Below are 15,285 nucleotides of genomic sequence, written 5' to 3'. Positions count from 1 at the left end.
CACTATTTTCTTCTCTCTCTTTTCGTTCCTTTCTTTTATGTGCCTATATTTTCTGTTTTCTTTATCTTTTACATTTTCTATTTTACTTTTTGCTATTTTCTTCTCTTTTCTCTTCTTTTCATCTGTATTCTCCTTTATTCTTTTCCTTTCCTTTTTCTTCTCTTCGCTTTTAATAACACCTTTTATTTCTCTGATTTCTACTTCCATATTTATTTTATTCCTCTTTAATTATAGTTCGGAAGAGCCTCATCTTCTTCCCCTCTTTCTATCTACCACCTTTTATTATTTTTTTTTCATAATAAACTATTCACAAAAATTCTACAGGTTAGTTTCACATTGTTCCTTTCCCACAACGTTGTAATCACATTAAAATCCTGGCTGGGTCGCCATATTGTAGTAAACTAAAATAATCCACATATTCTTTACTACTAATTTTATTACTGTACTAATTATTATTTACAGTTAGTCTTCTCTTCAAAGTTTATGGTATGATTATTGTTTTCTTCCCGTTTGTACACAGAAAATTCTTAAAAGTATTTATAGTTGAAACTGTCGATAGAAAAGAAAAAGCGTAGTCCTCTTAAACAATATTATTCTAATTGAGATGTTAGTTAATGCTTTGGCCCTGCGCATCGGAGTCGCCACCCACTATTTCTATAAAGTAGGAAATATAGATCAATCAGAAGAAACACGATTCTTCGTGTGTTGTGAGGCAACATATGAAGGAAATGTATAATTTACAGTTTACGGTAAGTATCAATTATAACATAACTTCATTTATTAACAAATCCATTATTTATTTATTTTCTATATTTCTTCTTTCTTTCAGGTTCAGCCTAGATTTCGCACGACGTGTCCTTTGAAGATCTCGTTACATACGTGGTAAGTATACGACTTCCTGTACTTTTATCAATTATAACCATATCTTATATTTCTCATTTATATTCACATTACTCTATTTTCACTCTTTATATATATGTGTATATATCATTTAATCTATATATATATTTCACCCATTTACATTAACTAATATTTTATTTATTTTATTTTCCAGGTCAGTCGACTCCCACCATATTTGGTAAATGAGCATCTCCAGAAAGAAAACAACGTACGTGGATAATGAACCTTATATGTATATTAATTAGTTTAGAAGACCATGGTTTTATTTTTTAATGAAATTATTAAATGGATTTCTTCAATTTATTACTGAATTGATAACTTCCAAATGTAATTTCCCGATTGTAACATCCACTTTAATTTTCCGTAACTGTATTGTCGTTATAATGTATATTTATCATTTCTATGATCCAAAATTATAGAGTTTGATATACACATGAAATTTTGAACAGTTTGATTATATCTGTATATTTTATATTTCAAATTCCATATTTATGGTGGCAGAGAATATTGGGAGAGGAAGAAAGTCTCTCCCGACCTAAGTTTTCAGTTAGAATTTCATAGTGTATTGCCACATTTCTTCCACAAAATAACAATTAAATAATAAATACATATTACCTGTTACAGTTATCTTTAAATAAACATATAGTAGCTTATATTCTGCTGGAATTCGAAAACTTACTACAAATATCAACATCAAATCGACACTTTTTAAAATCAACAACCTATCTTTTTCATAGATTTATATTTCGCTTCGAAAAAGTTTTCATTCTTTAAATTTAGATCATATGTTACAGACCAGAAAGCTTATCACCACACTTCGAAATATGTAATGCTACGGCGAAGGTTAAGAATAGCGGCGCATTACAATTCAACGTTCTGAGAGTAGGTATCATCTTCTCTTTTAAAACCCTCTAATCAAGCTGGAAGTGGTAGAAATCAAGCATTTCCGTTTTTAAATGTTGATTGCTACAGAGTAAAAATGGTAAAAAGACAGCAAGAAGCTGATTTCTGCAATCAATTAAGCTTTCCAAGAATATAGTTCAAAACAAATAAAATTTCTTTACGTGATGTACACGTGGCACTCCTACTTGTTGATTTGATTTGATTTAGCATTCCTTTCTGCAGCGAGGCTATATGAGACGTGGATCTACAGCTTAAAGTAGAATCCAAACCACATGAGCTCCCACCGAGAATCGAAGGCGGGTTTCCCACGCCAAAGGCGCGTACGCTAACCGCTTAGCCACGAGGGAGCTCTACTTCTTATTTATATATTTGAGATGAGATGAGTTCTGGGCATGTATATTAAATTGTTAATTACTTGCTTTATTTTGTATTTTGTTTTTCTTTCTTTCTAAAAATCATTTTTGAAGTTATAGATAGTAAATAATGTTTATTTATTTATTTATTATTAGCATGACATATATACACACTTATTGTTTATTACTTACTTATTTTCTTTTACCTTCCTTTTAAGGCTTATTTTTGTACTTTGAATTACCAAGATAATAAGTTTTCTTTTATTAATTTATTTTCTTATTCTAGTGTCACGATTATAGATTTATAGGCGTTGCTAATAAATATAAACGGAACAAATAAATACTATTTGAAGTGCTTCTATTAGAAGATTGCTTGATAGATGAGTAAATATAGTATTGTACAAATCAGTAACCCGCTAAATACAAATGGTTAAAACACTGCATACTTACCCATTCACAATTTCGAATTTCGCAGTTACTATTGTGCTGCCAAAATGTCTTGAGCCGTGGCAAAAATGCGAACTAAAGCTGACACCCTCATACACCCTCGCGTTGAGCCAATAAGGGTTCATCTGTTGCTAAGCGAGAGAAAATGAGTGGAATTCCTTCAGACGATAGCAGCGCTTGCAACGGAAGACTAGGGATCAAGTCAATGTGGTATAATAATAAATATAAAATATTTAAATGCAGGTTAATGATTACCGGTATAGTAGGGACTCTTAGATCCAGCATTCTATCGCGCAGCGTACTCTGTAATTCGGCATCGATCGAGCTGATTGCGTTTTCTTTTTAAGTTTGATTTGGGCTTTAGTTAACCTTAACCACTAAGTGGCGACACTAAGCGGCCTTTGTTTTTAGTTCACTCAGTGTTTATCTTGACTCTCAGTGTTTATCTTGACTCTCTCTCAGTTTTCATTTCAGTACAGGATTTTAGGATTTAGGATTTAGATTTCTGGGCTTTCGGCATCTAAGGCCATTTAGCCCTTCACGATTTGAGAGATGACGTTCCTCGGCGAGCACACAATCCGGAGAAAGGGAAGGAAGAAGGGATTGAGGATGAAAGAAATCAGCCTGGGACCTATAAGTTAGGTACTACCCCGGCATTTGCCTCGTCTGAATGTGGAAAACCCAGGAAAACCTCAGTCAGGGTGGCTGGCCTGAAAAAGGGTGTTACAATTTTTCGACCGAGTGACCCTACCGGGAATCGAACCCGGGACCGCTCGCACCATTTCAGTACAGTGTTTCCTATATATATTACATCTGCACAATATTACAACTGTGTACATAGAGTGTACCTTACTGTGTCCAGCACAAGTTTTTCAAGTGCTCCTACTATACAACAAAGTTATAGATAATCGTATAGGAAAAGGCGAAAACAAACTCTATAATGCGTGATTTCGATATTGTTCCTTCGACAATTTATGACATAAATAAACAAAAACAAAAATAGCTTAAGAAGTTTGCTGCTCAAGAATGATGAAATGCTTTGTTGGACCTGTATATCGTGTGCAAAGTTTCAGAATGTGCACAAAGACACAAATAAAATACATATTTTAATCGCTCGCATTTTCATCTAGAATGATTTATCTATGGTATTCCCGTTGAAACTATATTGAAATTTGGTAATCCGGTAAAAAGTTATTGACGAATTAAAGGGAGTTTACTTTACTTTAAAATTATATTACCAATGGATTAATTGTGTGTTGTGTAATAAAGTTGGTACCGGGAGAAAAACTTCCACCAATGATACAATTCAATAAAATCAGAAATCTTTGATCATCCTAATCTTTATCAGAGATATAAACTAGGGTTGCCATATTTTGAAGATTAAAAAAAAAAAAGGACATTTTTGCCGACAATTTCAAGAATAAAATACCTTTAATACCAAATAGACTTACAAACTTACACGTGTGATTCCAGGTCGAGTCCTCCTTTATTTCCTACAGAGACAAACGTACCCGATTTATAAATCATTAATTCAGCTTCAAAGTCATCTCTACTCCTTCTAAAACAAGTATATTTCTTCTGTAATTCAATTTAAATTTAAATTTAAAATTTCCTTTTAAAATATTTAAATTTTATTTTAGGCGTTTTATTGCATACAAGTACAAACACAGCGACAGGAGCAGAGTATCGTCATCTATCAGTGTCCAAAAGTGTCTCGGTATCCCCTTTCTCACCGATGACCCCCGGCCCGCAGCCGAATGGGGTGAATTTGAAAGTTAATGCGATCGGATTTTCACCATTGATCTCAGCGACAGCGAAATATCGGTCATTTTCTACTACTTTTACATGTTCCGGTAAACACCCCCTCTGAGATCCCCTGGCTCGAATTTTGAAGAAAGAAAAAAAAAACGCTTCGTCTTGAAGCCTGGATCCAGGTACCCGTGACCAAAATTTGGTAACTCTCGGTCCACTCATCTGGTCCCCAGGCCGCACACAGACAGACAGACACACAAACAAACTCTTTTTATTTTATTTATATTAGATTTAAATTTGTGTAAACAACACGTCTTATCAAAGGAAGTAACGGAAGTCGGTATTTTAGAAGCTATGTACGCACAGCACTGCCACCTAGCAAGTTTGAGAACATAACACAATCGTTAAGCGCAAGACAAGTGTTGCCTCACACACGCACACACACACACACACACACACACACACACACACACACACATTATATATATATATATATATATATTAAAATTAAAAGGTCATTGGTCTATTATTGTCTAATAACAGTACGCAACAGAAAAACTCGGGTATTTTACCAAATTTTAAAATTTTGCCCGGACAGAAATTTTTAACTTAAAAAAGAGGACATGTCCGGAGTAAACCGAACATTAACAACCCTATATAAACAATGAAAATAATATTTATATATACTAAAGTTAATTTATTCACATTTCGATAAGATGTACAAAAAATTTATTTATTAACAGACTTAGCACTATACAATTGACAACAAAGAAAAAATACACAAATACTGTTTATTTCGTAAGTCTTCTTGTTGTATTTCATAGCAGTTTATAAAATACTGATAAATCTCGCCATTGGTTTCAATGGTCCATGAAAACTGTCGAAGAATAATCGACTTATTCACGATTATTAAGATTAAATACGCAGTTTTCACCACGAATTGCATTGTAAAACTTCTATCTTTTTTTTTTTTTTTTTTTTTTCATAACTTTAAACACCACTATCTTCATAAACACGTTTCGAAAAGTGTGATGGCTTTGTCCTGTGATGGTGTCTCATCACCATTTTGTCTTGACCTCCTATCACACAATTTATTGCGTTTCTTCCTAAAAGTAATAAGAAACAAATTAGTAAATATCGATTCTCATATACGTATATTAGAGTCACATGCTTTAAAGAGGTATATTATAAGCACTTTCGCTAAATACTTCAGCAGATAAGAAGAAGAACAGTAAGATAGAAAAAAAACTAGAACATGTTACTGAGGTAGATTCTCCTAATGCTAGAAATTCAGACGTAAATGATAAAGAAAATGGTTTAGTTGTAAATTGTAATATTATTCCAAGTAGTTGCATCAGTGTGTCAACAAGTCAACAAAATTTATCTGTAGATCAGTATGTGTTCTTCGAGCAAATTAAAGCTATGTTCGAATAAATAAAAAGTACACAAGTAACAATAGAAATACACAAGCCACTAGATCGGTATATCTAGTATAGAAACAAGTGTTGCCAATCTAGAAACGAATATCAATAATGTTCGGAGTATACAAAATAAAATGCAGATAGATATTAGGTATGTAAGAACAGAAGTTGCCACTAACAAAACTGCACTGTCTTATATATAAAAAACTATTTACAGGGTTTATCCGGGAAGTAGTAGGACTGATTTTTTCCAGCCAAAACGTGGTGAAGGAGGGAGATGTTACTGCGCTGGTTGGAGGGGGTGGGTCTTACTACCAGCACACCAGTCGTCAGTCGTCTCCAAGCCTTCACGGAGTGTAGACCGAGTTTAAGGTAAACCTCTTTCAAGGTGCATTGTCATATCAACAACGAATCGTTTGTTAGAACAGCATCACGCGGTGAAATTTTGCATCAAACTGGGTAAAACTGCGAGTGAGACCCATGACATGATCAAGACTGCTTATACGAGTGATGGGAGGGGTCGATCAAGTGTTTTTGAGTGGCACAAATTATTTCGGGAGGGAAGAGAGCAAGCTGAAGATGAGTAACGGTCAGGACGCCCTTCAATGGCAAAAAATGACGAAAACTTAGTGGAAGTGCGAAATCTCTTGAACTCTAACCGCAGATTGAGTGTGCGGATCGCCCGCGTCCGTCCAGCAATCGCTAGATCATGGAAGCTTTATCACAACAATGCGCCCAGCCACACTACCTTTATTGTCATGGACATCCTGTCTAAGCATGGCATCACACAGCTTCTCCAGCCACCCTACAGCCCAGATGTCGCTCCTGCAGACTTCTTCCTCTTCCCCCGACTGAAAAGGGTCATGAAAGGACGGCACGACGGCTCGATCCTGGCCATTCAAAACGTCGTAACGGGGGAGCTGAAGAATATTCCAGTTTCTGCATTCCAGGGAGCCTTCAGTGATTGACAGATTCGCTGGAAACGCTATGTTGATGCAGAAGGGCCATATTTTTAAAACTATTAAGTCCATGTGCCAAAATTGGGAATAACTTTTTCTTTAAAAAGATCACTTTCAGACAAACCCTGTAGAAGACAAAATTACTGGTTTGACACTCACTTGTCCAGCGTGTGTGCTTACATAATATCAATAAATAGCAAAGTAACAAATGTAAAAGAGGATACGAAACAAATCGATACTAGAGTTGATCAAATAGTTGTAGAATTAGATAAAATTAAGATATCTAGTGCACAAGTCAGTAATAATTTAAAGAACCTAGAACAAAACTTGGAAGGAATCTTCTGATAGGATAAATGGTTCTTTACAGAATCATTCTGAAACTGTAGCAAATCATAAGCGACAAGTTAAATTAGAAATAACTAGAACCATTAATCTGGAAAAGAGAATTTTAAAGTTGGAGTTGAAGGTTCTGATAGAAATGAAGTTATGATAGATCATCATAAGCATAGGTATTCTGCCCTTATTGGCAGTCACTTGCCGCAGCTGAGAAGCTTCCATGCTCCACAGTCCTCCGCTAACCTCTTCGTCTTCATGTATAATCTTTCTGTTTTTATAATTCCCATTAATTGTAGCATCCTTCGCCCTCTCCCTCTATTTCATGCCACCATACCCTCTAGCACGTCCCTCATGATACAATTTCTTCTCAGACAATGTCCCAACCAGTTTCTCTTCTTCTTAATAATAATATCTGAAAGTGTTCTTTTTTCTCCCACCATTTCTAACAGCCTCTCATTCGTTTTCCGCTCGGCCCAACTAATTCTTTCCATTCTTCTTCACACCCACATTTCTAAGGCTTACGGTCGTTTTTTGTCACTTTTACGTTATGTCCATATTTCTGTCCCATAAAGTGAAACACTCCACACGAAGCATTTTATAAGTCTTTTTCTCAACTCTTTATTCAAGGTCCCACAAAACACTTTTCTTCCTTCTAAAGCAGGCCTGTCCATGAATTGGCTCCCGGAGCCGAAGCGCGAGCGACCACGAGCGGAGAAAAGAGCAGGTGAACACAGATGGTGGTAGCTTCGCCCCTTCCACTGCATCCGATAAGTGTTGCCAACCACCATGATGGCAAAAAACCTACGGCCAAGCCTGGTCAGAAATTCGCACGATGTTGAAGCATTGAGCAGACGCAAGCGTGAAATGTGCAAGTGTGCTCTCCCCCTCCCCCTCCCCATTTCGAAAGCAGTGACGCGAAAACACTGCAGGAAATAAAATTGGTACGTTTTTTGGTCGAGGAAGACGCATGATAGAGGTTACAGTTAGCGTTGAAGTAACTAACAAATGAACAAGAAAGAAAGAAAGAAAGAAACTAATATTAAACATGTCAGCTTACAGACGTAAAAACGACTGCAAAAATCGGAAACCAATTGTTTCAGACCTTTGCAGCTTGCTTACACAATTCGTGACGTTGTATTACATTATCACTCGGTCTGTAAGTTGTCACTCGCTTCACGTTTGCTCAGTTGTAAACGCCTTTCGTTCCTAGATTGATAGCAGAACGACGGGAGATTGAAAATAATAATAATAATAATAATAATAATAATAATAATAATAATAATAATAATAATAATAATAATAATAATAATAATAATAATGCGTATTATTATTATTATTATTATTATTATTATTAGTAGTAGTAGTAGTAGTAGTAGTAGTAGTAGTAGTAGTAGTAGTGGTAGTAGTAGTAGTATTCGGACCAAAGAGGGATGAAAATGGGGATTGGAGGAAATTCATAATGAGGAATTGCATAGTTTATACCGCTCACTTAACATTGTTAGGGTCATTAGGTGTAGAAGGCTCAGGTGGGCAGGCCATGTAGCCAGAATGGAAGAAATTAGAAACGCTTTCATAATTTTAACTGAAAACCCAATTGGAAGAAGATCACTAGGAAGACCTAGGCGTAGATGGAAAGACAATATTAAGATGGATCTTGCAGAAATAAGAGTACAGAGTAGAAACTGGATCCAGTTGGCTAAGGACAGAAGTTAGTGGAAATATTTTGTAAACGCGGCATTGAACCTTCGGGTTCCATAGGGCATATAGTTAGTTAGTTAGTTAGTTATTATTATCTAAAAGAAATGTTCAAATGTTGTTAAGAGACAATTACACAGAAGAACTGAGTTCCGACCAAACACTAATTTGCCGGAAGGAAATTCCAGTGCAGTCCAGCCCACTTTAAGCGTTATCCGTGCAACCCACGTTTCATGTTCAAGATATTGGGAATAATTGTTCGTATCATTCAGTTGGAACGTTTCCTTCCGATTTTACGCTGTTACAGTAGCCCTACAACATTGTGACTTTCAAAATCAATCAGTATCTATCGAAGAAAGACAAGCGTGTAGCTTCAGTCGTTGATATGATTTAACATTCTTTTTCACTTTTAACAAGCCACCGGCAAGCAACCAGCCAGGCACAATATGTTTTTCATTATTAAAAAGACACTTCTTGTTAAAAAAAAAAACACTAATGGTAGTCACTAATGGTCACTCTTAAAAATGGAAGTCTCTTTGGCTCTCTTAATATTTTGTTTGATTCTTTGCGATCAAAGTAACTTTAAAAGTGGAGTAAGAAATATTATTCTTCCTATTGATGGTGTAATCGTGGCTTCTAATCTCCACAACCAACCCCTTGCTAAGCCTATTCGTACACACATACATTCATAAGCTAATTTTCTGGAGATAATACTTAGATAATTACAAACAAGTGCTACAGTATTTTTTTTTTTTTTTTTTTTTTTTTTTTTTTTTTGTATCAACAGATTCTCTCTTTTCCCAAAAAGCGAAACAACATAATATAACAAACCCACACGCGGATTAAGAACTTGATTATATATATATATATATCTTGAAAACCGGTTTTCTATTGGGCAAACTAGCAAATTTTTATAAATGTAAGCGTTGGTTTGATTCCACCACATCCTTCTTTAACAAAAGGAAAGAAAAAAGAAGAAAAGGAACGTACATAGTTTATCATTTGATTGCTGTTACAAGTTTGTGTTGTCTATAGTTAACGGTTACCACATTGTAAAAAACACTTTACACTAAATGGCAATCAGTTACCATACATACTTTTTTTTTATTTGGTGAGCTAGTGATTACCGCCAAGGTTGACAACACTTCCGCTCCTCGAAGGACGAAACCCGAAGATTCACGAAGCACGAACAATGGTATTTGCACGTAGAATGCTCGTGAGCGCTCACGAGGAGAGTTTCCACTATCTGCTCGCCGTGGCCAGGGCTGTTCTAAAGGCTTCTTTCGCCATTCCTATCCTTGCTTTTATTTCAGGTCCGCACTTCATGTCATCACTAAGAATACTACCCAGATATCGAAAACTATTCACTTGTTCTATTTTCTCCCCACTCACTTTTATATTTGACACCGACCTCTTCGTTTCAATCACCATGGCTTTTGTCTTTCTAACATTTATTTTCATCCCATATTCTTCAAAGCCCTTCCTCTAGTTTTCTAACATCCTATTGATTTTCTTTTCTGATTCTGCAACAAGCGTCATATCGTCTGCAAATGGTAAAAAGGTAAAGTAACTCGAACCAACGCTTATCTAATAATAATTATCGAGTAACTCGTAAAAGGTCGTTTAGAGAAACGCGTAATCGAGATGTTTTTATTTTCGGAAACCAAAATAGTGAGTCGGAGGAGAAGGATAAATTTGAGGAATAGTCACGTTACCGAAGGATGAGGAATAGTCACGTTACAGAAAATAGTCCCATGTTTAATGATCAAGCTGCTTGGTTTAATAACCAAGTTAAATAGGTTAAAATGAGTTAATTTTATTTCACTACTGTCCACATCCGTTTATGAAGGTAGAAAGTTGTGCGAAAAATTATCCTTTACATATTCAAGCACTTATAAGTTGATAAACTTTACTTACCTTCCAAATACATCCTCTTCCTTGAATTCTGCAACGTGAGTTTGGCCAAAATTAGAAGGCACTCTTAATATTGACTCTGCGTACATATATCGGTATTTGGGCAATGCAGGTCCCCACTCTGGCATTGGCCTCAAGCAATTAAGAATCCTCTGAAACGATTGACGAATATCGTACCAAGATTAGTTCTTGAAACAACCCAAGCATGATTCACAATAACATAAGCTTTCAATAATATTAGGATAGTAATTTAAAGAATCAAATTGCATACAAATAAAGTTAATGATTTATAGCTTGTCTTATCATTACCAGTAACATAACAGAGATATAGTATATCCTAACTTGATGAAACTTTAATATCATATACAGGGTGGACATAAAGTCTCTCCCTGATAACAAATATTAATAACAAGAAAACAAAGAATGATACAAGCATGCAGTCTGAAAACATCGCTTGTATGATACTTCAATATTTTGCCACAGCCTGTGCTGCCATCTACTGCAGCTGACCGCAGCGCGACAATCATTTGTTTAAAAATGGTGTCAGCAGAGCAGAAAGCGAAGTGTGTGTTGTGGTGTCAAAAAACAAAATTTCCCGTCACAGTTCAACGAACATTCAAGAGAGGGTATGGACAGCAACCAGCAGATGTTAAGAGCATAAAGGGATGGTATAGCAAGTTTATTGCAACTGGAAGTGCTTTAGATTATGGTAGAAGCGGTAGACCGAGCGTTAGTGAGGAACATGTGGATGCTGTTCGTGTTGCTTTAACCCGAAGTCCCGGAAATCCTTGAGTTGCGCATCACATGAATTGGACATCCCGAGGTCAACTGTGTTAAAAATTTTACACAAACGCTTTAAGTTATACGCATATAAGGTGCAGATTGTTCATGCGTTACCGTTCCCGACGCACAAGTTTCGCATGTGAAGTCGCATGGATGTCTTGAAAGCAATTAATGGAGCACATACGGAAATTCTCTAAATCAGGTGAAAGGGTTTTTGAATTTTCCCATTATTTTTCGCAAACCGCATGCTTCTATCATTATTAGTTTTCTTGTTATTAATGTTTGTGGAGAGATTTTATGTCCACCCTGTATATCTAACTTAACTTGGCCTCTTTAACATTAAGTTATAGCAATCTTAAGTTGAAATAAGGAGACTGAATTACATCAAGGAAATGAAAATAAATTCATTAAAAATTACAATAATCATTAGTTTGCATTCTTTATTTGCTCTTAGCTAGCACGTTTTCAGTGTGCAATAACACTTAACTTACTTGCATCAGTGAGAAGAAAGATTAAGATCAATTCCAATTGAAAGAAAAGATATTTTACATGATTAAAACGTTAAATGAACCTTTTGAAGTACAAATGTGCTGCAAATAAAGTGACAAGTAAGCTTTGATATTAACAAACAGAACATCTTTTAAAATATGTTATTGTGATAAACATTAACACTTTCATTCCTACGTACCTCTTTAAGAGATCCCTTTGCTTTTAGGAGTTCTATCGCAGCTACTGCAGGAATCGGACTAAAGGTGAAAAACGTTAAGGACCATCCTAATACCACAGCCCACGTCGGGTATACATAATCATTATAGGTAACACTTTGGTAGCTTATGGCAGTGAATAGTAGAAGAAACTAAAAAGAAATTAAATTAAATTTTATTATTATTATTATTATTATTATTATTATTATTATTATTATTATTATTATTATTATTATTATTATTATTATTATTATTAACTCACAATATATTTATATATGGTGCAGTCAGTGTTCAAACAAATCAAATTGATATTTTGGTCATTTTGAAGATACTTCATCTTTAAGATTTCTATCTGAAGCTCCTTTCAGAGCTTATTTCTATTTGAAAATTATTTCAGAGCTTATCTCTATCTGAAGATCATTTCAAAGCTTATCTCTGTCTGAAACTATTTTCAGAGCTTATCTCTATCTGAAGATCTTTTGAAAGTTTATCTCTATCTGAAGATCTTTTCAGAGATTATCTCTGTGTGAAATTATTTTCAGAGCTTATATCTATCTGAAGATCCTTTAAGAGTTTATCTCTAATGTTCCTTTCAGAGCTTATTTCTATCTGGAGATCCTTTCAGAGCTTATCTCTATCTGAAGATCCTTTCAAAGCTTATCTCTATCTGAAACTATTTTTAGAGCTTATCTCTATCTGAACATCCTTTCAGAACTTATCTCTATCTGAAGCTCCTTTCAAAGCTGATCTCTATTTTAAGATCCTCTCAGAGCTTATCTCTATCTGAAGCTCCTTTTAGAGCATATCTTTATCTGAAGATCCTTTCAGAGCTTATCTCTATTTAAAGTTCCTTTCAGAAGCTTATTTCTATCTGAAGATCCTTTCAGAGCTTATCTCTATCTGAAGCTCCTTTTAGAGCATATCTTTATCTGAAGATCCTTTCAGAGCTTATCTCTATTTAAAGTTCCTTTCAGAGCTTATTTCTATCTGAAGATCCTTTCAGAGCTTATTTCTATCTGAAGATCCTTTCAGAGCTTAAAATATTCATGTCCAGGTATCGTAAATAATTTTTGTCATGTAAAAAGCAGTATTAACTTTTCTATGTACTGAAGCGTACAGTACAAATTTTATATCTCTTTTTCTTCCAATCTTGGTAATTAGATTTGATTCCCTTGTACTCTGAACGCTCCATATTATTTCTCATATTAAAGTTAAGGTTATAAAGTTCATCTACCTCGTAACATTGTATGTACACAAATAAACCGGATGTAACGCTTAAAATATACAATTAAAATATATGCAAAGAATGTCTGCTTTAAAACCAAAACTATTCACAGAATTGTAATCATATTTAAAAAATGAGAGAGCATTTTTATGATATCGAGGAATTTCTTTTAAGAAACCACTACTTGTCAATAAACTAATCGATATGTTACAGAACGTTCAGTTTTACATAGGAATATTTCTGAACTAGAGGGCATACTATATGCCTGATGTATTCTTTGGTTGACGTATAGCCCAGAGAGAAAGAAATAGCAGTATGGAAACAATGTAAAGCTATGAGACTTACATAATTACAATAATATTTGACTTCAAGAGAAATTAAAAGCATGATCTTACAATATATATTACATGTTCTGATTAGTGTACACTGTAAAGTAGGGATGAGCTGACAAGAAAATTTCTCGATGCATGATACGAAAGAAATTTCTGTTTTTGCAATATTGTTTTTGCTATATTATGCAACAATGTAGTTAAAAAAAAAAAAAAAACTAATGGCTTAGTTTCAACGTGTTAAATCCAAATACATTGTTTCCTATAGCTACTTCTTCTATTTAATAAATTTTATCTTTAAATCTTTTCAAAGCAGAACATGAAAAGGTCTTCTTAAATATTTCATTGTTAATTTACAAGTAGTATTTGTGTAATTAAGAGTAGGCGTGTCATCGTTAGGAAGAGGAGCACACTGTTAAGTTAAGAGCGTAATTTCTTATAACTAACTAACTCTATGGCCTATGGAACCTAAAGGTTCAATACCGCGTTCACAAAAGCTCTCCATTGACTTCTGTCCTTAGCCAACTGGATCTAGTTTCTAATTTGTATTCCTATTTCTGTGAATCCATCTTAATATTGTCCTCTCATCTGCGCCTAGGTCTTCCTAATGGCCGTTTCCCGATTGAACTTCCAGTTGAAACGTTGAAAGCGTTTCTACTTTCTTCCATTCTGTCTACATGACCTGCCCACCTACGCCTCCTAGATTTGATGATCCTAACAAGATTTGGTAAACCGTATAAATTATGTAGTTCCTCGTTATGAAGTTTCCGCTATTCCCTGTTCTCATTCTTCTTAATTTCTTACAAATACAGTACATAAATAATCTTTCTCAGCAGAACAAAAACTGCCAGATTATTATTGGCTACAAACAACATACATTTTAGCGCCATAGAAATTAGTTTTTTTCTTTTTTTTTTTTAGATTTTCTCTAAAACTACTCATGAGATTTTATCCTCAAGTATGTAATTTTGTTCAGCTGTTTGTCGTCGTTGATCCTTACATGACTTCGGGTAGTTAAAAGCAGTCGGCACATTTACATCAAAACAAACTACTTTCATTGCCTCCACAGCGACTCAAATAGGCTAGCTAATTGTGCGGTTAAAAATTAAACTGGCTAAGTTGCATATTAATATTATACGATTTACTTTATCGAATAGTTTTGCAAAAGTCCATGTAAATACGATCATCTCCTCGTAATATCTACTTGTCCTCCTTATTCTAATGTACAGTATTTGCTACAGAATTGTTAATAATATTAAGATTTTAACTGTCGATTTTACGTTGGATGAAACTGTAATGGTACTCAGAGATACAATTCGATATAATTTTCAATACATTTCTAGAGAATAGATTCAAACAGCTTTGAAAAAGTACTAAACATCGAAACTGGTCTGTAATTTTGAAATTTTTGCCATTATTATATTTGGAATTAGATTTTTTCTTTTTTTTCTGCTCACTGGAGGATTTACAATTGGTAATTAAAAGGTTCAATATATAGTTTTAAGATAATTTGTGTTTTCTTTTCAATAGTATTTTTATCACAGGAAATATTGAGAAAATATAA

General features: G+C 34.5%; 1 protein-coding gene across 1 annotated transcript in view; it reads right to left on the bottom strand.

Annotated features, from left to right (window-relative positions):
• Positions 1-5,031: 5,031 nt before the first annotated feature.
• LOC145662450 (sodium-dependent proline transporter-like) overlaps positions 5,032-15,285 on the bottom strand; it is a 152,006-nt gene continuing 141,752 nt past the window's right edge. The window contains exons 12-14 of the mRNA XM_081728038.1: positions 12,152-12,319; positions 10,684-10,832; positions 5,032-5,461 (exon numbers count right to left, since the gene is read on the bottom strand). Of these exons, the coding sequence (XP_081584164.1) occupies positions 5,362-5,461; positions 10,684-10,832; positions 12,152-12,319 (417 nt within the window). The 3' untranslated portion in view covers positions 5,032-5,361. The remainder of the gene's footprint in view (positions 5,462-10,683; positions 10,833-12,151; positions 12,320-15,285) is intronic.

The sequence above is a fragment of the Thermobia domestica genome, chromosome 10, assembly GCF_964235325.1.
Source record: "Thermobia domestica chromosome 10, izTheDome1.hap1.1, whole genome shotgun sequence".
In the NCBI taxonomy this organism is placed as follows: domain Eukaryota; kingdom Metazoa; phylum Arthropoda; class Insecta; order Zygentoma; family Lepismatidae; genus Thermobia; species Thermobia domestica.
This window is presented reverse-complemented; position numbering and strand designations above follow the sequence as displayed.